We start from the raw sequence: 27,285 nt of genomic DNA on the forward strand, positions 1-27,285 counted from the left end.
TATGAGTAATGGAAAGCATCCGAGTACCTAGTCCCATTACAGAATCCCCGTGAAATCTTCTTTCTAATCGAATCACCATCCCAAATCACCGAGATCCCAACCCAAACCCCCCATACCATAACCCATAGAAAACTACTGTTCCATCCTCCCCGCCAACCCCCTCCAAAAATTACACCTCTCCACCAACCCCCCCTCAATCTCCTCCATCCCCGTCCCATTCGTCTCAATCTTCAACCTCCTCAACCTCCCCACCGCACTCACCTCTCCCAAATTTTCCCAATGCGGCGCCCCCGCATCCTTCCCCCGATTCGGATCCAGCTCCCTCACAAACCCAATCCAATACTTCATCGTGACCCCCACAATCTGTCGATTGTAACTCAGATAGCTACCTCCGTCACCGGTCTGCGTGTTCCCAGGTCCGAAAATGGCAGGGAGTTCAAAGACGTGCGGGACGCCGAGGCCGGCAGAGATGTTATCCGTGTCTTGGACGTTGAAACGATAGAACCAAACTTGCTTGGCGGTGTTGAAGGTGGCGAGGTGGGTGGAGATGAAGAGCGCGGGACAGATGAAGGTTGTTTCGCCGTAGGCGGCCGAGGCCGAGGGGAAATATGCGTTGTGTTTTGGGAGGGGCGTGGTGAGGGGGTAGTGTGTGTTGATGGAATCGAGATCTGCGGAGGTGAGACCGGGGTAGTTGTTTTTGAAAAAGGTAGATATGTCGTTTGGAGAGGCGGCGTTGGGGGCAAAGACTGAACCCTCATTTGTTACGTCTATATGTTCAAATGATCAGTATATATCTCTGTGAAAATCAAGGAAGATATAACAACAAACCTCCAAACATAATCGGCAAATCAACAAACAATCCCTTTTCAAAAAGCACATAAGGATAATCCCTTATAAAATCCCCATCAATAGTTGGCGTCCAATAAAAAAGTGGACTTCCACTCTGTCCGGGATAAGGAGATGCAACATTAGCAGCTTGAAGAACCGCTGTACTTTGAGTTCTCAAGCACGCGAGTACATCACCTGCTGATCCGCAACCTGCCGAATTCGCATAACGATCGAATTGCCATTCTAACTCTGGTACGAGGGGTTGTGTTGGGAAGAAAGGGGATTCGCCAATTGCGCCGATGAAGAGATTATCATTTCTTCCTCCGCTTTTATGGAGTTAGTAAAAGAGCATTTCCGCAGATGTTTGGACTCACTATGCAGTAAGATGAAGCGCGACAGAACCACCACCAGCAGAATCTCCATGGATTACCACATGATCTGGGTTACCACCAAACTAGACTTTCATTAACATTTATAATTATAAGTAAACAAGATATTTACACACACCTGAGCAATATGATCTCGAATCCAATGTAACAGAAAACGTTGATCGAGAAGTCCAGCATTTAAATCACCATTCCCTCGCACTTTCTCGCTTGTCAAAAATCCAAATGGTCCAACCCTATAGTTAAAATTGACAAAGACAATCTCGTTATTCGATGTACTGACTACTGTCGAGCCATTAAAATTGGCATTGGAATTGGAGATATATCCACCTCCTTGTATAAAGACCCATACTGGAAGTTTGGAGGCTGGCGTAGCAGTACTCGGTGCCCACACATTAACGAAAAGACAATCCTCCGATTGTAAAGAGGTGGGACCATTATTAGTAGCGAGACAAATCGGTCCAAACTATGAGAGAACGTTAGTGAATATCGAATCTCGCATGTGATCCAGTATATACCGTTTGAGCGTTTTGAACACCACTCAAGCTTTGAGGTGGTTGAGGAGCACGGAATCTTAAATCACCAAGAGGAGGAGATGCATATCGCATTCCTAGGTATTGAGTGATTCCTGAACTTAATAAGGTACCCTGATATTGAGCATATCCTAGATCCACAAGAGAAGTTTGATTCTTTGCTCTGACTTGGATTGGTGATGAGATAGCGGTTGTAATAAGGTAGCAGACCGTGATTGCCGGCCCGAATAACATTTTGAATGGGTACGGAAGCATAGAATGCTCAGTATGTTCGTTCAAGGGGAACCCAACCAGAGCGAGATGAAAGGTTGTGGAACTGCGCCAATGTGTGTGAGATTGGAGGAGGATAGAGAAGATGATTTAAGACGAGCGAAATATGGTGTATTTAGGAAATTCTCCGAATAGAAAGACTTGAGGCGCGAGAAGGAGAAGAGTAGTTTGAGGGGAGATCGCCTGTCAGATGAGTCTGAACACGTGGACATGTATGTATGGGTGATATACAATATGTGAATAGCGACAATATGAGACTTGTATCGACAATCCGATGAGAACCATGACAACAAGCCCTTGAATGTTCAATATCTTCACACCGCCACACTCATACAACCGATGAGAATTTTTCCAAAATGTCGATTGGGAAAGTCTATACTAGAAAGTATTTCAAGCGCTACCCCATCAAATATATAAGCCACTAGCTATACCAAAATTTCTACACACGCACAAAACACTTCTCATCATACTGAATATCCAAAGTAGCACTTGCTATAATCCTTGCACTGTACATGTAACTATACTCATACATCTACACAATCCATTCGATTTGCGCATTCCACGTAAGAAAAGAAAAAAAACACCAACAAATCCAAGTCATCCCCATTCCATGCACATCATTTTAGACACATGGAACTAAAATTGCCGAACTCGGCAATCATGAAGACTGAGCGAGACTGAGCACAACACGATGGCGGGTGATCATATCCATCCATGCAGGGAGCGGGATAAACCAATATTGAATCATGCCGCACAAACGATTTATGCTTGCGGGAGCTAATGCGAAGGACCTCGCAATCCAGCCACACAAACCCCAGCAAGTCGCAGTAAGTCTAGAGAATTTGAAAGGAAGAATGACCACTCAATTGCCATGTGTACATAAGCTTTTTCTCTGCAGTACTCTTCGGAATTACAACCTTGTTGCACGAGTAGTGTGGGGTGGTCCAGGTGGGTTTGATATTGCGGGGTACCCAGCACTAGAAGGACTGAATCGTGTTTTAGCCGAAAACACTCGAGCACGCGAATTGAGGGCGTGCGGTGCGGTGCGGTGCCTCGGGTGGATTTACTATAAGGTTGAGAGTTATATATATATATATATATATATATATAAAGATGAATATAAATTAGGGGGAAAATAGAATGAGATAGATAGCCACAAGAATACACAACTAACATCCTACTTCTCAACGAAGAAAGCTTTTCGTATAGCTAGTAGTATGATAATTAATTCCCCGTCATAAAGATCCAGACAAACCCCAAAGTATGTCCCATATCACAAGAGTTCAAACACAATATACCGGTACCCCTAATTATAAACCAACCCTCATCCAGCATCACAACTTCTCTGCCCATCAACCCTTCATATCCATGGGGGCAAGCCCCCAAACCCCCATATCCTCGCTGCGCTCGATTATTCAATTATGTATTTTCTCCTTTCTCCTTGAGTTAAAATCGATTCATCGAAGAATCTCCACTCCCCTCCCCTCCTCTCAATACAAAAACACTCTAATACTCTACCAATACCCAATTCTCTATTCCCGAATAACACATCAGGAAAGATTCTTTTCTATTTATCATTCATAGTTCTGTATAAGTTATAACAGTGAGTAAAGACTCAAATAAATATCACGTTTTTATATTTCTATTCTATAGATATTCATATAGATACATTGTTCTCTAGGGAAGTACTATAACACTCGAGTGCTGCTATTTATCTATTTATCCACTTGCTCTGTACTGTTATGCCATGTATACCATCTTCTTCGTTTACACCTCCTACCCGTACAACCCCAATCTCGAGCGCAGCGAGCAAATGGGGGTTTGGGGGCTTGCCCCCATTATCCAAGTTGATTCTACTAATGACCATGATTGCGTTATTGAATTAGATTTCAGAGTAGTTTGGTTAGATGGATCTAGTCTAGTCTCGACTCGAGACTTGATGATCACGTTTATTTGCTGCTTGATTTTCTGCGATAGATGTTCAGGAGTCAAATCAAATCGAATCGAATCTATGATACATTTTATTATTCCAATAGATCAATCTATCTATTCACCCCTACCAAGACGAAGCGAAATCAAGGCGAAGCATACTTATATCCATACTTCTCCTTGGCCTCCTCTCCCAATTTCTTCAATTTCTCCTCTCCCTCCCTAAACTCCGCATCTTCCTCCAACCTCTTCTGAAAGGCCTCATTAACCAATCGACTCTCACTCGGCACACAAATCCCCTTCTTCACCGCCTCCCTCTCACTAATCCTCTTCCACCAGCTCTCCAGATTCCCAAATTTCGCCAGATCCACCCCCGCGAAATAAGCCACGTTGACCCAGCTGAAATTCGCAATGTCGGCAATACTATACCTTCCCTTCCCGGGACCGACGATGTACTCGCGATCGGCGAGGTGGGCGTCGAGGACGCCGTAGAGACGCTCGCTTTCGCCAATGTAGCGCTGGGTTGGGTAGGGGATGCGTTCTTTTGCGAGACGGTAGAAGTGGTTTGCTTGGCCTTGCATGGGGCCTAGACCGCCGTGTCTGGATTTTGTTAGCTGGATGTACTCTTTTTATTTGATTATTTTGCCATCTCTTCCTCCTTCTCAAGAAGGAAGGACAAATTGAAAGAAGGAAGATGAGCAGAGAAATGAAGAGATGAAAAAAAAAGAGTAAGAAAAAAACTCACTGCCAAGCAACCCACTGCTCAACTCTACTCCGATCCTCCTCGTCCTCAAAACTAAACCTCCTCTCTACATCATAATTCCTCGTCAAATACGCCAAAATCGCCGCTCCCTCAAACACCGCAAACCCATTGCGATCATGATCCACAATCGCCGGAATCCTCCCATTCGGACAGATCTTCGTGAACCATTCTTCCTTTTGGATATTCTCCATAATGTTGATCGCTTGATACGTGTATTCCTTTCCATAGGCGGCTTTGAGCTCTTCGAGCAGAATGCTAATTTTATGTCCATTGGGGGTTCCCCACGTGAGGAGCTCGATGCCGGATGTGGCGATGAGACCGCTTGGTCTGTTGAGGGAGTCGGAGGATGTCATGGCTCGTGTGGTGGTGTGGAATGTAGTTGTGAAACGAGAAGGAGAAGTGATGTAATTCTTACTAGAAGATTGGAAGAGTCGATTGAAGGATGTTTTGAACATGAGGAAAGAAAGGAAGGAAGAAGGAGGGAGGAGAAAAGAAACAAAGGATTGAACAATTTATACAAGGTTGTAATGATGACGATGATAAAGCGAAGAGGGTCACAAAGTATCTTTTGCTTAGAAATAAACCCCGAGACTACCGAGGCCGATTTGAATCATTTGGCACAAACTCCAAAAATAGATTTTTGCCTAATGAAAAAGAAATTTTAGAATCTATATAGTATGTTTATAGAAATTTTATAAAGAAAGGTAGAATTCAATCTTACTGAAGATTTTTTGTAAAATAAATTATATTATTGAATAGCCTTTAGAATTAACTTTCTTTATTTATTTTTGAAATTCATTTCAAATTTTTTTTATAAGAAATATACTAATATTTAAAATCTTTTTTCAAATAGTTTTCCTTATAATATATAAATTACTTTAGGATAAACAAGATAAGCAAAATAAACTTAATAGGAAATCCTTATCTCAAATTTATCTCACTTGAATTGTATAACTAATATAGCTTTATTTAGTTTTTATATTATTAAAAGAAAAAGAATTCAATACAATATATAACTTTAAAGAAAAAAAAATTAAAAAGAAAAAAAGTATAATTATTAATTAAAATTTAAAAAATCGATTAATATATTTATTTCTGATTATCTCAAAAATTGAAATTTATATTCAATATAATATAATTCTAATCAAAAAATCTATTATATTCAAATATCTCAAATATTAGGATTAATGACTAATCAATTCTTAAATAGGTTGATGACTAATTAAATCTTGAATGATATTATCAATAAAAAAAACTATTTAATTCAATATATAACCTTAAAAGAATTTATAAAATAAAAAGAAAATAAACATATCTATTAATTAGAGTTTAGAAAATTGATTAGTATAATTTATTTTGAATTATTTTGAAATTTAAAATTTATATTCAATATAACAATATTTGAAGAATAAAAGCTTCAATATCGAAAATTAATAATTATCCAAATTCTTAAAATAATTTTAAATTAAATATAAGTTTCAATTTTTAAGATAATTTAAAAAGAAATATATCAATCGATTTCTTGAATTCTAATTAATAATTATACTTCTTTCCTTTTCATTTTATTCATTTTTTTTAAAGTTATATATTGAATTGAATTATTTTTTATATACACATTACTAAATTCTAAATAAGGTTTTAGCTCAGGCAGAAATCTATTTTTGGGGTTTGTATCAAATGATTCAAATCGGCCTTGGTAGAGACCGAATAATCCCTCTCGGTCTCGATCTCGGGTTTTTGGAGGAGGGCGACTAATTCTACTGGAACAAAAGCACTACAATTTAATTGATCATGAACTAATTAAGAATCTATTTTGTATAAAAAAAATAACGATAAAAATAACGATAAAAATAATTGAAAATTGAGATAAAATGGATCAAATCGTAATCCGATGACAAAATCATATTTATAGTCCATACCTACGATACGAAGTATATGATATGATATGATATAAAATGTCTATCACCGTTAAAGAATGATGTCAAGCTTTTGGAGGAAATCTCATAGATCGGGAGATCATCGAACGTGCGGGGTAGGTTTCCAACTGTTAGTTGTAGGTAGGTACCGGTGTAATTACTAGGTATGTAGGTAATGTAATTATCTGATGATTGTTTCATGATATACGAGTATAAAACTTTGAAGTTTGAAAATAAGGATGTAAAATGAATTCAATTGCTATTTATGTAGAATACTCGATCATTGAAATTTTTATATTCAAATGTATTTATTAAATCGCGTATCAAATGACTATCTACCGATTTAAATAATCACGAATGACATCATCATCTACTCTCTACTTCAACCCTCTAACTTAAATCTACCTTAAAATTCTCTACTCTCCCCAATATCACAAACATCAAAGACTCCCGTCTCGGGTATATTCTTCCAAGTCAACGCTTTCTTCAATAACTGAGGTGGTTCCATAACCGCTTCAGGTGTCAAAACCCATGTTCCCCAATGGATCCCCATAGCACGTTTACACTTGGTGTCGAGGAATATATTGACCGAATCAAAAGGATTAGCGTGCATGGGAGAGAAAATGTGACGAGGTTCTAGGGGTGGATGTTAGTTTGGTGATCTGAGGGGAGGGAGCCTTAAAAAGAAGAAGTGAAGCAGTTAAACAACACAAAATCCAAAACATACCATAAGCACCAATAGGAATAAGTCCCAAATCAAAGGGACCTCTTAATTCTCCAATCTCTTTAAACGCGGGACAAATAGGCAAGTGTTGATATTCAGGTCCATAATCATCAGTTCCTTTGGGAACTTGTGGAACAGCTCGATAACCCGTATCTCCACCAAACCAAACAGATTTCGAGTTGGAAGTAACAGCAAATGAACACCACAGTGTATGTCCCTTATCAAAGGCCGTACGTGCGGATGTATGTTGTGAGGGAAGACAACTTATGCGGGCGGTTATAGGAGATATGGATGTGGGAGACGAAGAAGGGGGTGAAGGCGGTGGAGAATTATTGGGAGATGTTTGAGAGGAAGTAGAAATACGTTTCTCTCCTGTAATAGGAGATAAAGTAACATCGATATCTTCCCACCAATCCATCTCCACGCAATTCTCAATTCCACATTCCTTAAACCATTTCTTCAATCCCAGTCCTACAATAAATTGAGCATTCGGATGGCTTTTATGTATTTCCATAACTGTAGGATGACTTAAATGATCATAATGACTATGACTTATAACCACAAGATCAACAATTGGAATCTCAGATAATTTGCAAGGGATAGGTGTATAGCGTTTGGGACCCATAAATGAAAATGGTGAGCAACGCTCTTCAAAGACAGGATCGAAGAGTACACGTAGACCGGAGGGATATTCGACATAGTAACAGGCATGTCCAAGCCAAGTTGCACGCAGGGAAGATGTAGCACGAGTAGGTAGGAAGGTAGGTTTTATGACGGGAACCGTTGGAGGAGTTGTATCTGGTGTGCCAAATTCTCCGGATAATTTGGCTCTGCGAGATAGAATAATGTGATTAGCAAGAGTTTGGTGAAAAGTCTGGGGATATAGATAGTTCTTCGATAGTCCAACCGAATCTCTATATTCTCCATGTACTCGGTATGACGCTCCGCTGGCCCTCCGGGGGCCACTGCCGTGGAGGCAGAATATTTTAAAACGTGCCACACAAACTAATGGAAATGCTGACCAGGAGACTTCCCTCAACACCTTCTGTCCATCAACCTAAGACCACCGTCATGGAAGACGGATATTTATGGATGCAGTACACCAAAACCATCAAAACCATCAACACAAAAGCCCTCGCACTTCAATTGATCTCCCATAGATCTAGTTGAACCATTACTTGTTCATTCGCCCATTTCCCACTCCCCCTTTCCAAACAAATAGAGAAAAACCTACCTAGCCATAGCCATCCCAATCCCTAATACCCCCATCTCCTTCCACGAATCCCATGGATTCGTAAACCCCTTCCCCTCTCCCTCCTTCAAATGATGTCTCTTCTCCTTCGCATTTTCCGGGATCTTGTCCAGCGCTGCCGGACTACTCATACTGGCCGCAAAGAGCGTTGCGCCTATGACAGAGCCTGACATGGCTTTAAGGGTGTATTTGGGGTTGGGTGTGGATGGGTTGGAATTGGTTGAGGAAGAAGAGGATGATGATGATGTTGATGATATTTTGCGCGGTCGTGGTAGTTGTGGTGGACGATGCCGAAGCTTGAGGAGGGAATGGAGAGGAGAGATGCGCATTTGTATGTATTGAGAAAAGAGAGAGGGAAGAAATGAACAAAGGGAAGAAGTAAATGAGCTTTTATACGAAATATGGAAAAGGATACTTCCCGATCTGAATCAATCTTTCTCTCAATACCCAGGTAGATGGATGAATAGGCTGACAAGAATTGCGTTGCTAGCTACTGGGTATGTATCGTATCATATGGTATAGTATGGTATTAAATTGTATTTGTATGGATATATGGATATTCTATACCTACTAGGTGTACTTTACTCTACCAGTACTATACTTTACAATGACTTACCTACTTACGTACATACATCACCTCAAGACACAAGCAAGGACCACCAAAAAATGCGAATGCGAACGGTGGAATAGTCTTATCGTCTTATCTCCGTCTCGTCCAAACTTTAAAATGGAGTTCGGTACGGGACCTTGGCACATCATGGACATCATGGACATGGACATGGAGATTCCCATCTCCCGAGGGCCGAACAATCATTTTCTTCTACTTTCATCCAACGCACTCATCCAACTCTTCTCATTCCATCCATCCATCCATCCAGCAAAAACCTATCTCCGAGTATACATACCCATCCACCTTCCTACCTACCTACCTACTCACACTTACTACTTATTACTCACTTGCCCACTCACCTACCTATCTGCTGGATACCGAGTGAATACATACAATAAATGCATCTTGGTTAGCTGATCCTTCCCCCGATACCCTACTCTATCTATTCAATCAATCCTCTTCCTGAGTTCTCTGTTCTTGCAAGTGTCCATTATGGTTTGGATGGAACATCTTTTCCTCTACACGTTTTATACATCTTTTCAAAGTGCATACCGGTAACAGGCAAGCCTCTTGAGTATCTCTTACTTAGATCGAGTATGATGATCACAGATATTTCAAAAGCACGGATCACACAAAATTCGCAAACAAAATAGCCATTGATTTCTAAAATACATGTCATAAGGGTGAAAATCACAACTCAAAGTCATGTCCACCCCTTGAAAGAAAAAGCATGTCCTCATGTTACAAATGATAAAAGAACGATCCCCGGGTATGCTTTTAGATGAGCAAAGGAAAAATAACAAGATTGAATAGAGCCAACTAGCGAAATCCGTGTATTCACATCATAACCTTACGTGAGAAGACCTAAAGACGTTACCTCAAAACGCCCCTTGGCCTGTTCACTGTGAATCATCAATAGAAGAACATTTCATATCCCACCCGGTTGTCATTAAAAATCTATGTTATGTGAGCAGAATCCAAATGGTCACTTCTGCAACCGATTTGGAAAGGATGATTTACCAGTAGCGGCCACGACGGTATCCGTCATCAGCATATCCGGCATCTCTTGGTGGGTAATCTCTTGGAGGAGGACGATCATAAGGTGGTCTACCATGTCCATTGACGTATGGGTCAGCGGGAGGGTAATCACGACGATAAGGATCATCAAAACCTCCACGACGTGGTGGTGGGTAGTCATCGATTGGACCACGAGGTCTAGGTGGGGGAGAACGACCATAACGACCACGATCGTCATCATAATAAGCGCGACGAGGTGGGCTTCGATCGCGATAGGCATCACGTCGAGGACTATAACCTCGGGGTGGACCACGTCGATCATAATCATCAATGGGGTAAGGTCGTCCTCGGGGCATTGGGGATCGAGATCTAGCACGATCACGAGGGATATCAGGTTGGGTCTATTCAATCTCGTTAGTATCATCAAAAGAAGGTCTTCGACGGCGAATGGTAATTTAAGATGTCTAAAGTAGGAAACGGAATGTATCTCACATCAGCAGTGCAAGTGACTCGAGCACCTTTAAATTCACGGCCGTCGAGCTTTTCGACGGCAGTCTTTAAATCTGCAGCAGTTTCGAATTCGACAAAGCTTCTGTTTAGTCAAAAGTTAATAGTTATCCAATCTAAGTTATCCAGAAGTCACTTACCCTTTACCATCACGGTCGCGACCAGTTTCCGAATAAACTACGTCGAGGCTGGATTGACGAGCGAAGTCTTTGAGATCCTATATCCAGAAATCCACGTAAGTTGTTGTCCTGGACTGTTGAGCTTTATGAATACCAAAGGATGGATGTTGCCCTTGAATTAGTAGCCAGGAATCTCTCTTTAATAAAGATAGCGCAGATTCATCTTCCAGAGGTAGACCATCTTTCCAGCGCCACAATGACCATGATCCGGTTATGCAAGGGCAATAGCAAGCAATAATAGCAAAAAGGAAGTCGTGACATGATAGAAAGGGCGAATAGCGATTAACGTTTGTATGTGTCCATGAAATCCTAGTCGCCTGCGCAAATGCACTTGCATATTGTTATGGCATGAAAAATACAAATTCCATAACAAGCGCGTCGCTGACCAGGATTACAATGGTAACTTGGCCAGTGACGGTATGTGTAGAGGGAAGGCGTCCAAAACGATTATGATGTGGTATATAGTCCAAATAGCAATGATTGAGATCCATGAGTCCGGATGAAGGAACGGGGTAAACAGACCTGCCAGCTGGTCTCACCTGGAAGTCCAGAGATTTGCATTCGATGAGGGGTACGTCTGGGACGAGGAGCAGTCCGCTCAGGGTTATTGGCAAAGGTATCTCTATTACGAGTACCACGAGCGAATTGTACAGTCAAGCGTTCGCCCATAAAGTCGGAACCGTGGAAGGCTGCGAGGAAGAATTTGTTATTAATTATGTTCGGGATCGAGATGATTTGGGTATGATTGTTGATTTCCTTACCAGGAACGACATCGCGCGCATCCATTGCATCTTTGTACTCAATGAAACCGAATCCGTTCATAAGTTTAATCTCGGTGATTTCGCCAGTGCCATGAGTGTTGAAATGAGCTTCAACATCAGCTTTGGTGGCTATTTCGAAATAGAAATGGTTAGTAAAGGCATTGTTTGGGTGTCGCATGTCAATTGAAGATGTTGAATCAGCTTACCACTGCGAGGGAGATTTCCCAAGTAAAGCCTGGTCGAGGAAACCTCTGTCATTTTGATGTAATTGATGTTGTTAAAACTTGAGAGGTGGATTGTCGATGGATGTGATAGTTGGGTAGTGGGAGAGTGTTGATATGATCGTCGAAAACTTTCGGCTTCGACTTTTTTTTAACTTCGGGAAAGCGGGAGCTTAATAAGATTGAGACCAACGCCGTCGTCGCGATCGCAAAACGAGAAGAATATCTCGATTTGTCCTGGGGATTATGTTTAAATGCAGTTGATCCAACGCGAAGTGTAATTAATTGTAAATGTAAATTGATCAATGCTTGCTGCAGCTACCTTAACCATCAGGTACTGGGTATGATATGCGCAAGAAAGTGGGGATTTTTGGGAAAAGGTGGATGGATGGATGATGAATGAGAATGCAAAGATTTGAATGAATTGGCTAATTTGGCTTTAAGGAAAAATGAGTTTAGATTCAGATTGGAGAGAAGGCTTGGAAGGAAGGACTAGCGCACTATGTAATTACCCAGTAGGTGTACAGGAGTACGGTGAGTAATAATAGAACATGGGCAGGGGTGAAGCTAATAATGCGGGCACATGATTGTGTTAGGGAAAACTGATAAGAAATCCCAAGAACCCGGGCCGGCTATTCAATTACGAGTTTTCACATGAAACAAATTGACTGTGCAGATACATACACACCTGTCTCTTACTAATCACGACCCGATTACCCCAGTTCATTCAAGGCAGAGAAATTGCCTAGGTAACCAGAAGATTCTCAACGCTTCGACCATTTCCTGACCTTAAGGTTCATGACCTGGTCTTGATGTGTCTGTCACGTGCCTATACGTACTTAACCTAGAGAAAATAGGAACTGTAAAAGTCACATGAACAGAAGACAGTCCCTAGTCCCTATGTATACCTTTCACCGCATAATATATCCCTCCCTTACTTCTCTTCCTGCTTCTTACCTCACATCCATCCAATCACATTCGACAGATTCCCCTCACTATTTCCCTTGTTGCTGCATGCAAAGATTACATTCAACGAATTCATAAATTTCTTTTCATCCCCCACCCCGTCCCAGCCCCCCCCTCCCCAGTTGTTTCTCTGATCATAATATCAACTACTATCAACACCATCAACACCATCAACGCCCCAGGCGAAACTCCTCAGGCAGTGTAATCCTTTGAATTTAAAACATTTCTCATAATAGTACCAATATACCCTCTGCCAACAAGAACTCCAAAGAAAGAGAGCCGACTGAACCAATAACACCATACTCTTTCATCCAAAACATAATTGACTCCTTGCTCATCAAACCCCATTCCTTATTCACTAGAGTAGGCTCCCATTTGAAATACAAAAGACCCCGTTGACGTAAGACTCCAACAAAATTATCAAAGAATAGAGATACAATAAACACGTTCATCCACTCATCTCAACATCTTGGGTATCATCTCGGATTTCATCATCACCACCTAGCTCATGCTCAACCTCATCCCCAACAAATCCTTCATAATCTTCAAGATTCTTTTGAATGTGAACCTTGAACTTGATGATGTCGTTTAACATCCTCTCAGTCTCTGTATGCAATTCCTCACGAAGAGTATTGGCTCGGAGAGTTAATTGTTCATACCTACATCGTGTTAGTGTGAGAAGGTATCGGGGTGTCTTAGGTTTACTTACTCAATGTTCGTATTCATCTCTCGTTGCTCCATTAATTGCACAGATTCTGTGAGACCAGCTCGCATCTTAGCTAACTCTTTCTCCATCTTCTCAATTTGTGCATCGGAAGCCAACTTTTGAGTTGTCGTAACCTAGTGGTATATTAATAACTGCTGAATACTCGATGGTTTTTGGTGTTTTTAACCTCTTTTGTCTTTTCATACTCATCCTCCGCAGCCCTGACACGGTGCGATAAGGCCTCTACCTCACTCCTCTTGTCGTCAATGGCTTCTTTAATGTTGTCGAGTAAGTCATTGTGTTTTTCCATTTCTTCAACGGCTTGAGTCCTCCGTTCGGAAATCTCTTTTCGAAGGCTAATGAAGCTGTTCTTCACATGACCTCGAAGATCCAGGTTCAAAATATGAGCTGGTTGATAACCCGTCGTAGGATCGGCAAGAAGTCTATCGCCGTCTCTCGCTCCAGCATGAGAGCTTGCCATTTGTGATGCCGAGAAATTGGGTCCTTCATTAACAACAACCTGGAGTTCGTAATTCTTTCCTTTGGCGTTGATTGCAGTGGATGGGATAAGTCCTATTTGATATCCTAGACTGTTGTACTTTTCCACTGTTCTCTCCAGATCTTCCAATTTGCGACTCGCTTCCAACTCCTTTTCGGCAACCTTTCTTCTCGCTTCCTCCAATCTCTGTTGCGTAGCTTCGTGTCCCTTCTGAAGTCGTTCCATTTCAGAGTTCAAACGATCAATATCTTGCATACTCATTCCTCGACTATCTATTTCCTCTTGCAGTCTTGATCGCTCATCAGATGCTTCTTTAAGTTCTTGTAAGACTTTGTCGAGCTCCTCTTGCAAGAACTGTATCCGAGACTCATATTTCTCGGACTTTTGATTCATCCGATTGTCAAACTCTTCAAATTTCACCTTGTCATCTTCCATAATTTTGAAGTTGCGGTCTAAAGTGGCAATGTCCGAGCCAGTCTTCTCAAGGGTCTCGATTTCTTTTTGCAATCTTTCGTGCTCTCCTTCGAGGACACGCATCTCATCGAGGTATTTTGAATTTCCTCTGTTAAATTCCTGTGCCATAGCCTGGATATGAGGAGCAAGAACTTGGTCCTGATCATCGTCTCCGGCATCTTCGTCCATGGAAAGCCAATCTCGGTATGCACTACTAAGAAAGTTGAAGATGATGCGATCTCCACTAACATCGACACCAGCTTCTGCGCATGCCTCATCATATCGATCGGTACCGTATCCATCCAGCATCTGAGCAAGCTGCATCATCCAATGTAACAATCCAAGGAAGAGTGGCCAGGAATTTGCGCCTCCAACCGCGGATAATGCGGATTTGGTTATGCTTTTCTGGTATGGATAACGTAGCTGAGCCATAATCGGAGGTACCTCTTGATCGATAGCTTTTTGGAATCGATAACTTGGATCTATTCTGTGGTAAAGCCACTGAAACATAAAAACGAAGTCCTTTTGAGTCGGCGATTTCAAAGTATTGGCCGATACATTGTGGTTCATTTCGATATCGTAATTATTGTTCGCCATATACTCCAGCAGCTCTTGACCAATCTTTCCTTGATAAGCCCGGTCTCTCAGCGGACGTGGATCTTTTGGTACTCCAGCTGGTTGTGGTCCAGTTTGAAAGAAACTTTGATGTCCCATCGGTCCACTTGTCGAAGTTCGGGCTCGATAAACACTGCTTCGACGTTCTGCTCCTTCACCTGATGCGCGACCCATCTGAGGAGGTGCATAACTTTTTCGGCCACCACTTTGTTGAAATGAAGTCCTTTTTACAGATGAAGTTCCGATATCTGCCAAATTTGTGCCCGATGATGATCGTGAGAATAAAGGTTGATTTGGTCGCGAAGGTGCAAGAGATTGTCTGGCTCCAGCACTACGAACATGACTGGCGGTAAAAGGTGCATTATTGTAACCGCCGATTGAATTCGATCGTTTCATGGCAGATGCTGGTTGTGGTAAACTCGAATTGTAGTTGATACTTCCTAATGTCTACACGGAATGAGCAATGGAACAATCTAAATTAAACATTTGAAGGGGGGTATAAGGATCCTTACCTCTCTGGGTCGGCGCACGGAGAAAGGACCAGTGTCTTGCGACATTTTCAATAATTATCCTCCAGAATGAAGCTTCCCTTTGATGAAAGATAGTATTGAATATCGTAAAAGGTTGTTTATGTGAAGTATTTTTATTTACATAAACATGCAGATTTGCGATAACAAAACTTCAATGTTTGGTGTATCGAAGGGCCAACGCTTGGGGAAAGTAAACAATTCAATTTAGTTTAGCTTCAAAATTAGATAAGACGATCACGTGCTATCAAGGGAATCTGAACAAAGGTGAAAGGGAGCAAAGGTCGCGGTACCTCGGTTCCGGCCATTCATATTTTAGTGTTCAGTTCCCCAGATTTCCCAGCTTGGTATTTGTTTGACGGTGAGAAGAAGTTTGGTTTTCCTTCTCTCCTTTTCATCTATACTCAACATGGCGATTCGTGAGGAACTTGTGGTATCTGCTGTAAGTTATTCCAACTCCTGTTTAAAACCTAATACTGATGCTTCACTAGGTTGCATGTGAGCATATTCCAGCTGAGATGGCTTCAGCATTTCTAACGTCTCAATAGTTCTTCAGGACCCAAGTGTCTCTGCATCACCCTTAGAGAATCGAATCGCGTTTTTACAATCAAAAAATCTTACACAGGAGGAAGTCGATGCGGCATTAGGCAGAGCCAGCGGCGAACAATCGCCAGCACCACAAAACTATTCGAATTATGCACCACAACAACAACTCGTGAGACAACCTCAACCTGGGTATGGCGGTTATCAACAATACCCATGGCAACAGCCTCCTCCGCCCGAAGTGCCAAAGCGAGACTGGAGAGATTGGTTTATCATGGCCACGGTAACAGGTGGCATAGGATACGGGGCATATTTTCTGGCCAAGGTAAGAGCCCAGCTTATTCGAAGGCATCGAGTCTGCTAACACAATCAGCGTTATATCTATCCAATAATCGCTCCTCCCACCCCTCCTCAACTGGAACAAGATAAGAAGGAGATTGACGATTCTTTTGAAAAGGCATTCTCTCTTCTTGACCAGTTAGCTAAAGATACCGAAACCCTCAAGACAACCGAGCAAGAACGAACAGAGCGTTTAGATATAGCCTTAACCGAAGTAGAGACTGTGATCAACGAACTAAAATCTGCGAGTCGAAGAAGGGATGAGGAATCTCGACGCGTGGGCGATGAGGTTAGGGGGCTCAAGGATCTAATACCCAGAGCCATGGAAGGACAGAAGGAAGTGACAGACAATAGATTGAAAGAGTTGGCTGTGGAAATGAAGAGTTTGAAGACATTGATGGGTCAAAGAATGAATCCAACCTCGGCAATTAACCCAACCTCGAATGTAACTCCATACAACAGAGTTCAAAGTTCAGCTTTACCATCGATTCCTTCTCCAATCACTTCGATCACCACTCCTAGCAACTCGACTCCTGCCGCGGATTCACCCACTGAAACTACCACTCCTAGACCAGCATCAGTCGGTACCAGCTCAGGTACTGAAGCCGTAGCATCTGTTCAAGGTCGAAATGTCACTCCATTCAATTTCAGTACTGGTGCGCCAGCAGGAGGAGCAAAGATTCCAGCTTGGCAAATGGCAGCTGCCACCAAGAGCACTAGCTCTATTCCAACCACTACCACCACAAATGGAACACCAGAAGCAAGCGGGTCAGCTCAGGCATAAACGCAACATCAGCATATCTGGAGTCAATGAAATTGCATGGAACGGCGCGTTAGGGTGTTAATGATTGGAGACGGAGATCTTGGAATATATCGCGTAGGATGTTAACAATATAATATAATGAAACATAACTATCTGTATTGATTCTGTTATACAAAGGGGTAGCCTATATTTTTGTCAATGGCAGGAAAGTTTATTTATTTGGCGCTAGGTTTATCAGTCGTTTAAGAACTCATATAACTGTACACTGAAAAGTCTGAGACCAGGAGGGACAATGGTCATTCTCATATAGTCCTATGCATCTATCATCAATTTATGTTTGATATTAAGTACTTTATACCAGAATGTCATCTAGTTTCTATTCTATTATAAAGTTCCACCCGCATGAACTCAAAGTCGTGCCCGATTAGGTCCACCACCATGTACGCTCCCATTCTCCACTTTCACCTTCCCCCCCTCTTCTAAAATCCTCGCCTGTGCCTTCATCCTCTCAGACACAACTTCGTCACTCTCCTCCCACAACCCTTCCACCTCAATCCTCGTCTCCTTAATCCCCTTAGCATTACCACTAATCATCACCCCCCTCGTCTCTATCCCTCCATCCCTCCTCTCCTTTCCCCCCTCCTCATCTACACTCCTCCCCCCAACCTCTTTACAAAACCCCGCCCACCCCTCAAAACACCTCCTCGTCCCCTTCAAATGCGGCAGCGCCAACGCAAAGCAATGCGGCATCCACTCATACTCCTCCCACCTCACTCTGACTCCCCTCCGCACCAACCTCCGCGCTAGTATCTTATTCTCATCGCTCAGCAACTCCGTCCCCACCATGAACAAGATCGGCGGACTCCCCTCCCACGCACTTGCCGGCGCCGCCAGCGGCGAAACAAGAGGATGGATGAGCATCGCGTCCTCGCAGTAGATATTCGATCGTGGAGATGGCGTAGGCCAGAGTTTGCACCGCGGATAGGGGATGGAATGGGAGGGGGAGAAGAAAGATGGAGGGGGTATGTAGTCGTATTTACTGTTTGTTTCCATAGAAGGTGAGGAGCGGAGGAGATCTGTCCAGGGGGAATTAAGCGCCAGACCTGCTGGTAATGGAAGGAGCCGCGATACACCGTTCCAAATTATGGGGGTGGATGTTTTGTGTAGATGGAGAAGCAGGAGGAGAAGCGATAGTGAGAGGTTTCCGCCTGCGCTGTCGCCGGATATAATAATGTTTTCGGCGAGGACAGCGGTGTGGAATGAGTTTTCGGGCGGATAGAGGAGGTGCAGATATGCGACTAGACAGTCTAGCAAAGCAGCCGGAAAGGGGTTCTGAGGCGCAAGTCTATATCGAAGAGAGAGGACTCGGCCGCCTGTTAGTTTGGCGAGTTTCTTGCATGGACCGCGATAGCTGGCGGGATCAAGAAGCCAGTGTGCTCCCCCGTGTATATAAAGAATTGTCACGGGAGAAGTAACTTCTTTCATCATCTCCACATATTGTTCAGCTTCTGAGATTCGAAGTCTCGGGGCGTTTTTAGGGGCATAGCCGCGGTGGCCGGTCCATTCGCCTTCTACGGGGAGTAAATCTGGCTTTTGGAATCCTCCTTCTTGTGGTGATTGTTCGGAACTCAGTGGGACTTTCGTATCCTCTATGACTTTGAATAATTTCTGACGAACGTCATCTTCAGCGGGAATTGCCAGCGTGACTTTAGAGATCCAGATCCGGCCTTTGATGCCAGAATCATGTAGTGTCACAGCTTGAATTTTGGAAATGGGGGATGGGGCGGCGTACAGGAAGGAGCGTAGAATGTTGACTGTGAGTTCGGTTTTGAGATCCCAGTGGGTGGAATGGGGGGATATGCCCAGAGTGTGGGAAACAAGGGTTTTGCCTATCATGGGCATCTTTGGGAGCATAAGTTTTGCTATGGAGAGAGGTGAATTCGTCTCCATGACTGATGCTGATCTGAGCGGCAAACGCGAGGAGGTGTTGAGAAATGTATGGCCTAAGGAGGAACAACGGATGTGAAGAAAATGGACAGTATATACGTAGATGGACTAACTGTTGGGTTGGACTTATTTATATTTGTCTCCAGAATGATAGATTCTTTGGAAGAGATTACTACGAATCCACTTGGATTCAGCTCAAACTTTTATACCAAACCTCCAAGCCAGCATCAAACTCCGGGAATACAATTCAAATTACCTGGGTAGGGTAAAATACATGATATTGCGGAACGCCACTTGATTGATCCCAATTCACCTTCCCCATGCGACACTAATACGCTTGTAATGAACCTCGGCTGTTTGATGCATCAATGTTCAGGACGTGTACATTGATACTAGTTGTATATGGTTAAATCAATGGATTAGATGGAACTGGTCAATGAAACTTCTTGTTTCGCAAGCCTGTGCATTTGCGTTTAATGTTCGGGATAGATCCAAGGTTTAGAGGCTGAGAGAAGAGGGGAAGAATTTTATTGAAGCGAAATGCCCGTTCAGTAGTTGGATGCAATAAATTGTTACAAATCAGCAAGTGACGAAAATCTCTGAACCATGATCCAAAATCATCATTCTCATATCTATCATTGTTTGTCTACATCCATTTTTAGGTCGAGACCTAAGAAGATTCAACCAGCATCCATTCGATGCTTTAATCTTGCTTTTGTTCTCTCCAATCTTTCCATCATCTGTGTCAAAAATATTAAAATTCCTGTTTCATTGAAATCATCCCAGGCATCCCCGTCCCTCCCCTTCATTCCCCAGAACCTGTATCTACCAGACTCTTGGTCTATCTAGACGTGAAGAGTATATGCAAGCGAATATCGCGTCTCCATGTAGAGGATAATCGTGAACATGCAATTCGAAGCAAGAAAGTAGCCGTCCCATGTAATCTAAGTAAGTCGCAAGCAGAAAGAATCGCTGCAAAATTAAAATTGATTTTGAGAATTTATGCCTTAATTTCATACTCTCTGCGGAACATTTCATCAACGCTCTTGAGGTAGTAGGTACCCTCGGCAATGGTGTCTGGGCTACCCTTGGGTGTGTATGACTTTTGGAGATGGGCTTCCTTGCGGAGAGCGCAGAACTATTTTGTGTTAGCATTGGAATCAAAGGGGTAAATTTCAGAAAATGTTCTTACCTCTTCGTAAACTTCTGGGGCGACGGTTCTGCGAGCGTCGAGTCTTTCTTGCAAGTTCAAGGCCTTTGCCATGGTCTCAGTGGAGCCGTTGATCTTCAATGAGAACAAACTTGCAGCCAAACCACTTCCGTAACTGAAAACACCAACTCTCTTTCCTTGGAGGGTAGCGCTATCAACGTTGCTCAACAAACCAATCAATCCACCGTAGACACTGGCAGTGTACATGTTTCCACAGAATGTTGGGACTTGGATACTGGGTTGAACACGCTCATTGAAACGCTTCTTTGTCAATCCCATGAATGTCTTCTCGACAACCTTGTCGCTCAAAGACTTGGCGTAATCCATATCCCTCAGCTCAGCTGGTACATCAGCAAAAGCTGATGCGGTTGGGTTGGCAAGGTAGTCATTGTAGAGCATACGGGCGTATGACTTGGAAACGAGCTTGCAGGTAGGTGCGTGGAAAGCCATGTAATCGAAACGATCAATAGGAGTTTTTGTTGATGCCTCAGCGACGGCACCATTGGTATGTCCGTTGGCTAGGGGCTTGAGAGTTTGTTCCCTCTTGTTGTATGCCTTGTAGCAAGCATCAACTGCTTCGGTATAGCATCTCAAAGAGAAGTGACCATCAACGATTGGGTATTCGCTTGTAAGATCTGGCTTGTAGAAATCGTAGGCATGTTGCATGTAGGATCCACGAAGACCTGGCTCGACAACAACTGGAGCATTTGGTCCAATCAACATGGCAACAGCTCCAGCACCTCCGGTTGGACGCGCAGAACCCTTGGCATATAAAGCAATATCTCCAGCAACGACAATGGCGTCTCTTCCATCCCATGCAGATGATTCCACCCAGTTGACAGCGTTGAAAACCGCGTTGGTACCACCGTAGCATGCATTGACAGTGTCAATTCCCTCAATATTCGAGTTATCTCCAAACAATTGCATAAGAACTGATTTTACGGATTTTGATTTATCGAGAAGAGTCTCTGTACCGACCTCGAGACGTCCAATGGTTTTGGTATCAATGTTGTACTTGCTGAGAAGGCGAGAGGTGACGGTCAAGGCAAAAGAGTAGATATCTGCGAGATGCCACGCATAAGTAAAAAAACCAGACATCTTTTGCAGACACAAAATTCTTACCTTCTCTATCGTCGCAGAAGCTCATCTTGGTTTGACCAAGACCAATTGTGTATTTTCCTGCACTAACGCCATCGAATTTCTCGAGTTCTTCTTGAGCAACACACTGGCGGGGGGAAAGACACACAAATTAGTTTTCCGAATAAACAAACGGGATTTTGCAGCAGAGTAGGAAAAGGAGATCTGGTGAATTACCTGGCTTGGGAAGTAAATTTCAATGGCCTTGATGCCGATGTTTTGAGGACGAGTAGACATGATTGCGAGGGGCGGTGTGTGTGTGTGTGTATTTCCAAAGATTATTTGAAGATATAAGATAAAAAGGGATGTAGAGAGCAAGCTCTTAAATATCGTTTGTATGTACAGTCAGGAAAAATCGACGTGACTGAAGACAAAGATTGATGTTAGTATTGTTCGAAATTACTAGTAACACAAGTGAATTGAAATCGAAGGAGAAAAATGCAAAGAGAAATAGGGGGAAAATCTGATAAAGAATTATTATCTTTATATCGAATCTGAATTTTTTTGATTATCTGTATCAACAAAATAATCCCAATCTCCCACTAGATCACCGCCAACACAGCCCGATAATCGGTAGACGGCCGAGAGAGGAAACAATCCCATGTCTACTCACCACCCTTCACGCCATTCGTGGTAAGGTTTCCCCTCAACAGTTTCCAACTAACGAAATGAAGAAAGACAACAGTGGAGATTTGGACTGACCGATATATGAGATGTGCAGACGCGAGCTGGTAACTGGTGGGATGATATATATAGGAAGATATATATAGGATGGTATATATAGTGTGATGTATATAGCGTGTTATATATATAGTATGATATATAGAGAAGAGAATTCGACTATGTGAAGATTGGAAGATTCAAAGATTCGTTCGTGATACTCAAGTGATATGGACAATAGACGGATATATATACTCAGAATTTCAACAACTCTTTCAACGGTTGATAATCCCAATTCCTTTCACCGTTGAGGGAGGATGTCGGTAAAATGTATAAGGTAGGATGTCGGTAGAATTTATACTTCGTCTATCTCGCTCACCTTCTGATAAAAGGAAGGCTACAGTATATACTTTTACGTGCATACCTACGTTTGACAAGTTGACAACGGATATGCTAAAGAAAACTGAACCCTTCCAACTAATGCAGACCCCTGAATTTCCATGACAGGATTCTTCACTTCGACTCCATCAGAGTCCCATCTTCACTTCGGGCTCCGTGCAACGGCATCGGCCTCAAGAAGAGAAAAACTTAATATCGTCAACTGCATTACCTGGTGATGTGGGGGGGATAAATGAGCGAATGTGGCGGTTGAGTCTCAAAGTTTCAAGTACGGGTTGCAGCTCTTGTGTTGTAAACTTGTGCGAGTGCTGGCGAGTAGGGGTCAAATGAGGTTGTAACATTGGTTAGCTTCATGCAGGAACGAATATCACTGATGTCAAAGCCCAACCTTGCTCGTGAAAGCTTACTATTCGAGAAGTGGCTGGCAGATTAGCGACTTTATTCACCCGTTAGCTCTGGTCTATCATTCCTACCATGAGGCAAAACAAACTACATGCAGTATCTACAGTCTTCACTGAACTTCTTTCGCCCTCCATAGTTAAGCTCGCGTAAGATCAGAAAGGGACCAAATGATTAAAACCTCTTTGATGTGAGGCTGCGGCACAATGCTGGAAATCGCCCCCATCCTCACGAGTACAGTCACAAATTCACAGAGAATATTCAAATATGGATGAAGTGAAAAGTTTCTTTGGCCAGGTGGACAGTTTTCCATGGATTTCTGTATCATAGCTCGTCTCGGACCCCGAGCGAGATCTTGTTAATCTTGATTATCTTTTTGATCAGATAAGATTAAAATTTTGATCTTGGATATTCCCCATCGAGAGTGTCCACAATCTCTCTACTTCAGACAGGATCTTTGTATGTTATGTGTCACGATATCGGAATCTTGGAAGAAATTCTTCAAAATGTGTCAAAATGGATCTGAGAATCTTGAGGACGAGCTCAAGATTCATATAAATTACCTCACGGTGCGGGATATACTCCGATATACAGCCTTATCACTATCTCCACATGAGCTATTAATCAATCAAGGCAAGTCGAGACTCGGGAATACACGTCTGTTTTCATTCAAGGCAAGTCGACACTAGGAGACTACAAACTGCTGAAATAGGATATTGTCTATATATATATATATATATCACGCCACACTCACTTTCTCGAACAAATCTGCTTCGTTTGAGATTTCTACGATGTAAGATATAACCGGAGGATGATGTTGGCCTTCAAGGAGCCTAGGCGCCGATTTTCCTTTCTTTTTATACTAAAGCTCAAAGATCTTCAAATGTTCCAGAAGAAGCTACTACGTAAGAATCACGGTATCGAGCGCTCAGAAATCAGGGACAGAAACTCTAACGAAATTTACGAAGTCGGATCCGACGCGGGAACGTGGGAATGTGTCTTCCCGTGTGTAAGTTTATTATCGGATTCGTATCGGTGGTGGGAAATAAATGGCGAGTTGCAGATTCATAATCGCCAGGAGTAGCTCGAGTAGGTAAGTTAAAATTTCGCAATGATAAATCTTTATTGACTAGATTACGAGATTCCTCTGGAAATTGGGATGAATCATGTCAAGTATTTGTATCCTCAGATTTTGAGGAAATGTTCATCTCACAGAGAGCCGGCTGGAAGAGGAAAGGAATGCGAAAGGAGGGTTAAGGGAAAACTTTGATCTTTTCCGGCACTCTTGTGAAGCATTGCTTCTCTCAAACCGAGAAAATCATTTCCATATTAGGCATTTTTGGGTAATATCCCCATCGGCAAGAGAAATCTTCTACCAAAAAAAAAGACATCAGTTGGTGAGTCGAGGAGAAATATATAAGTCCTTGTGACATGATTCAGTATCAGTTCCATCAAGCACAGAGCTGTACCTACCTATTTGACGGAGAGCTTTTAGAGCTTCCATCACCATCAAAATTAAGCATGAAATTATAGATTTCGGATCGTTTTTGGTCTATTTACAAGTACACAGACACTATCAAGCTTTCTTGTTAGACTGAAGCTTTAGAAATGTTTGGATTGAAGGAAGACGAGACGAGTGCCAAGAGCCAAGTCATTACTTTTGAAATTTGACAACCATTAGTTGAACAAGACAAAACGGCGAGATAAAGTATGGCTACTGAGCCACTCGTTCTTGTTCCTCGTAAACACGCAATCTAGAGGGGAGCCATGATATTTTCTGGAATGTCGAGATTCCTTCTTTCTACCATAGTAGTTTCTCAGTAACGAAGATCACTAACAGATGATGCAAATGCACTGTAGCGGAAATGTATCGTGTGCTTCGGCGTGTGTCGGTGATATCCAAGTCAGGAGGTATCTTACGGCAGTTGGTTCGCACGGTTCGATGCGAAGGGGTGTGAAAAAGATTTATTCCAAGTGTACGTACGATATCCCATGTTCAATTTGCGGGGCTTTGGTGTGCTTGGTGTACAAAGTAGTATCAGACACAGGGTATCGATACCGAAGAGGCAACAGCTTAATAGATAATGAAATGAATGATTAAATGAGATGCATGAGATGATAATTCTTTAGACTTTGAGAGTTTTGACTGGTTTATCATTTGGGATCAATAGATGAGAAATGAGAGGATGGAGGGTGAAAATATATGAATGTCCTCTGTTCGTTTTGATACAATAAAACACTTGGGAGGGGAGGATAAACCCCACGAGTCCACAACCTCAGCCCCTTCATCGTCTCGCTACGAGAGAACTTGTCTAATTCAATAAACTGTTGCTACCATTCCTACCAAAATGCAGGTGCAGATACATGACTGTATGTAACATCTCGCTTTTTGAAGTCAGCAAATGTGTATTAATGGATTTCAGAAACACCATCCATGGATTCTATACCCGCAACGCCATCTTTGGTAGTCCTTGTCACGCTCTGTCGGTCTCACAATTTGAAAAAATGTTCAAATTCTATTTTCATCCCCACAGATTTTTCGGCATTTAACGATGATACTCCGAAGCAAGACTTTCATTAAAAAATATCAAAGAACAATCACAAGTGAGTTGAATTTGTTCGATTTCCACTACCTTCAAGTGCTTTTTTTGATTTTCGTAAACGTCAACGGCTGGTAGACGAGACGGATTAACTTCGAATCTGTCTAATCTGTCTACTAGACTAATACAAACATCGTGCATACAATATATTGGTATGCTGACGGCGGGTTTATCTCCTGAGTCAGCCAACTCCAATAACAATCATTATAACATCGTCATCGGACATTTTTGGATTTAAGGTTGTTAACTCTTTAAGTTTCATTCGAAGCCCTGGGAAACATTCCAAAGACCCAGTTTCTATCCACACTTTTAATACCTTTCTTCGACGATATGCTGGCTGACAATGGGATTATGGGGGTTCTTTGAGCTGGGGTAGGGAAGTGAATAATTGGTAGAATGTATGACCTTTTCATTTTCTATACTTATTAAAGGCACAACGCATGGTTGGATCCTTCACCTCTTGAAAGGTGATAGATTTCAAGAATCAAGATTAGATATTCTCTTGTACATCCCAATTAGACAGTATAAATAAGTCCGACCGAGTAAAAGGCAGTAACTATATAACGCAATTTTAACGACAAGATCTTCCATGTCTTTTGCCGTACCTGAGTATCTAGTTACAGTTTTTTTGGGTAAATCGCCACTCATTTTCCTCTTTGGCCCTCGTCTGCATTCCAATCCAATCACGTATTACTCTCGTATTTATATTTTTCCGTATCGGATTTCCCTATTGGTCTTGATAAAATGTGCTAACTAGGCAGGTTAATTCCGAGCACCAGAGGCACACCACAACAGGCACAATGGTCTAGATTTTGACACAAACAAGCACTTGGGGATTTCAAGCACATCCTTCTAGTTTCCTACAACCTTATCTTATTTTGGAAAAGTACTCCATAAATAAAGTGGCTATTTGTTGGATAGAAGCCAATGGCAATCAACACGAAAACCAGGAACCATTCTAAGCCATACATAGCAAGGAACACTAAGCCCTTAGATGATTAGTGTTATGTTTTCAAGACTCATTACCCTCATTACCAGCAATTTTCATTCAACCCTTGTCAACTGATCGTTTGATTGGATATCAATCCTCGTTAAGCGAGTAAATTCAATCCACTATATCGTCTCGGATTTGGAACTTGGCGTACTTGGCGATCTTCTTCTCACTGGTCTAAGCAGCTTCCCTCAAACAAGTCTCTCCTGGAAAATACCCCCAAACCTCAATTTTTACTCACTGTACACCCAAAATACCAAGGAAAATCATTTCTTTACGACCCATTCACTCATTTTATACTTCACACTTCACATTTCATACCTCACACCTCATACCTATCAACTTCAATCAATAATAACACATCACATCATTTCGATCATCATTGGATATTAACGCGAAGAACGACTACGACAATTGATATTTATACCCTTTCGATCCCCTTCTGGAACCCTTTTGATGAATAAACGACCGATTATATACAACTTCACTTACTGCGAGAGGGAAAATCCCATTTAGAGTTGTACTTGCGGACTTTTGATTGAGGCGTGTTGTGTGTGTGTGTGTGTCGTGAGAGTGTTGAACACTCGGGAGTGCGGACATCCGTGGTCATATAGGCGCTCACTCGATCGTAAAAA

General features: G+C 42.3%; 8 protein-coding genes across 8 annotated transcripts; 1 reads left to right on the top strand and 7 right to left on the bottom strand.

Moving 5' to 3' along the window:
* Nucleotides 1-132: 132 nt before the first annotated feature.
* Nucleotides 133-1,981, bottom strand: EAF02_012053 (uncharacterized protein; the record flags this gene model as incomplete). The annotated part of the gene is made up of 5 exons (XM_038908101.1): nucleotides 133-767; nucleotides 829-1,154; nucleotides 1,203-1,282; nucleotides 1,336-1,680; nucleotides 1,733-1,981. 5 exons carry the CDS (start codon nucleotides 1,979-1,981, stop codon nucleotides 133-135), a joined length of 1,635 nt encoding a protein of 544 aa, XP_038752121.1.
* Nucleotides 1,982-3,986: 2,005 nt separating this feature from the next.
* Nucleotides 3,987-5,249, bottom strand: EAF02_012054 (uncharacterized protein). Its single transcript, XM_038908102.1, has 2 exons — nucleotides 4,692-5,249; nucleotides 3,987-4,546 (listed from the first exon to the last, which is right to left on the bottom strand). The coding sequence occupies exons 1-2, from the start codon at nucleotides 5,162-5,164 to the stop codon at nucleotides 4,093-4,095; spliced, it is 927 nt and encodes a 308-aa protein (XP_038752122.1). The 5' UTR covers nucleotides 5,165-5,249; the 3' UTR covers nucleotides 3,987-4,092.
* Nucleotides 5,250-6,901: 1,652 nt separating this feature from the next.
* Nucleotides 6,902-9,146, bottom strand: EAF02_012055 (uncharacterized protein). Its single transcript, XM_038908103.1, has 3 exons — nucleotides 8,584-9,146; nucleotides 7,353-8,179; nucleotides 6,902-7,261 (listed from the first exon to the last, which is right to left on the bottom strand). Exons 1-3 carry the CDS (start codon nucleotides 8,928-8,930, stop codon nucleotides 7,032-7,034), a joined length of 1,404 nt encoding a protein of 467 aa, XP_038752123.1. The 5' UTR covers nucleotides 8,931-9,146; the 3' UTR covers nucleotides 6,902-7,031.
* A 1,081-nt stretch (nucleotides 9,147-10,227) lies between these two features.
* Nucleotides 10,228-11,933, bottom strand: EAF02_012056 (uncharacterized protein; the record flags this gene model as incomplete). Its single annotated transcript, XM_038908104.1, has 6 exons — nucleotides 10,228-10,629; nucleotides 10,721-10,820; nucleotides 10,876-10,952; nucleotides 11,437-11,603; nucleotides 11,676-11,804; nucleotides 11,882-11,933. The coding sequence occupies 6 exons, from the start codon at nucleotides 11,931-11,933 to the stop codon at nucleotides 10,228-10,230; spliced, it is 927 nt and encodes a 308-aa protein (XP_038752124.1).
* A 1,377-nt stretch (nucleotides 11,934-13,310) lies between these two features.
* On the bottom strand, nucleotides 13,311-15,692 carry EAF02_012057 (uncharacterized protein; the record flags this gene model as incomplete). Its single annotated transcript, XM_038908105.1, has 4 exons — nucleotides 13,311-13,521; nucleotides 13,572-13,702; nucleotides 13,756-15,582; nucleotides 15,648-15,692. 4 exons carry the CDS (start codon nucleotides 15,690-15,692, stop codon nucleotides 13,311-13,313), a joined length of 2,214 nt encoding a protein of 737 aa, XP_038752125.1.
* Nucleotides 15,693-16,071: 379 nt separating this feature from the next.
* EAF02_012058 (uncharacterized protein) lies at nucleotides 16,072-17,328 on the top strand (the record flags this gene model as incomplete). The annotated part of the gene is made up of 4 exons (XM_038908106.1): nucleotides 16,072-16,104; nucleotides 16,154-16,160; nucleotides 16,211-16,530; nucleotides 16,579-17,328. The coding sequence occupies 4 exons, from the start codon at nucleotides 16,072-16,074 to the stop codon at nucleotides 17,326-17,328; spliced, it is 1,110 nt and encodes a 369-aa protein (XP_038752126.1).
* A 387-nt stretch (nucleotides 17,329-17,715) lies between these two features.
* EAF02_012059 (uncharacterized protein) lies at nucleotides 17,716-19,257 on the bottom strand (the record flags this gene model as incomplete). The annotated part of the gene is made up of 1 exon (XM_038908107.1): nucleotides 17,716-19,257. The coding sequence occupies one exon, from the start codon at nucleotides 19,255-19,257 to the stop codon at nucleotides 17,716-17,718; it is 1,542 nt and encodes a 513-aa protein (XP_038752127.1).
* Nucleotides 19,258-19,848: 591 nt separating this feature from the next.
* Nucleotides 19,849-22,643, bottom strand: EAF02_012060 (uncharacterized protein). Its single transcript, XM_038908108.1, has 5 exons — nucleotides 22,304-22,643; nucleotides 21,779-21,965; nucleotides 21,587-21,689; nucleotides 20,447-21,525; nucleotides 19,849-20,392 (listed from the first exon to the last, which is right to left on the bottom strand). The coding sequence occupies exons 2-5, from the start codon at nucleotides 21,836-21,838 to the stop codon at nucleotides 20,255-20,257; spliced, it is 1,380 nt and encodes a 459-aa protein (XP_038752128.1). The 5' UTR covers nucleotides 21,839-21,965; nucleotides 22,304-22,643; the 3' UTR covers nucleotides 19,849-20,254.
* Nucleotides 22,644-27,285: the final 4,642 nt, after the last annotated feature.

This window comes from Botrytis sinoallii, assembly GCF_014898435.1.
Source record: "Botrytis sinoallii strain Bc 23 chromosome Unknown BSIN_039, whole genome shotgun sequence".
In the NCBI taxonomy this organism is placed as follows: domain Eukaryota; kingdom Fungi; phylum Ascomycota; class Leotiomycetes; order Helotiales; family Sclerotiniaceae; genus Botrytis; species Botrytis sinoallii.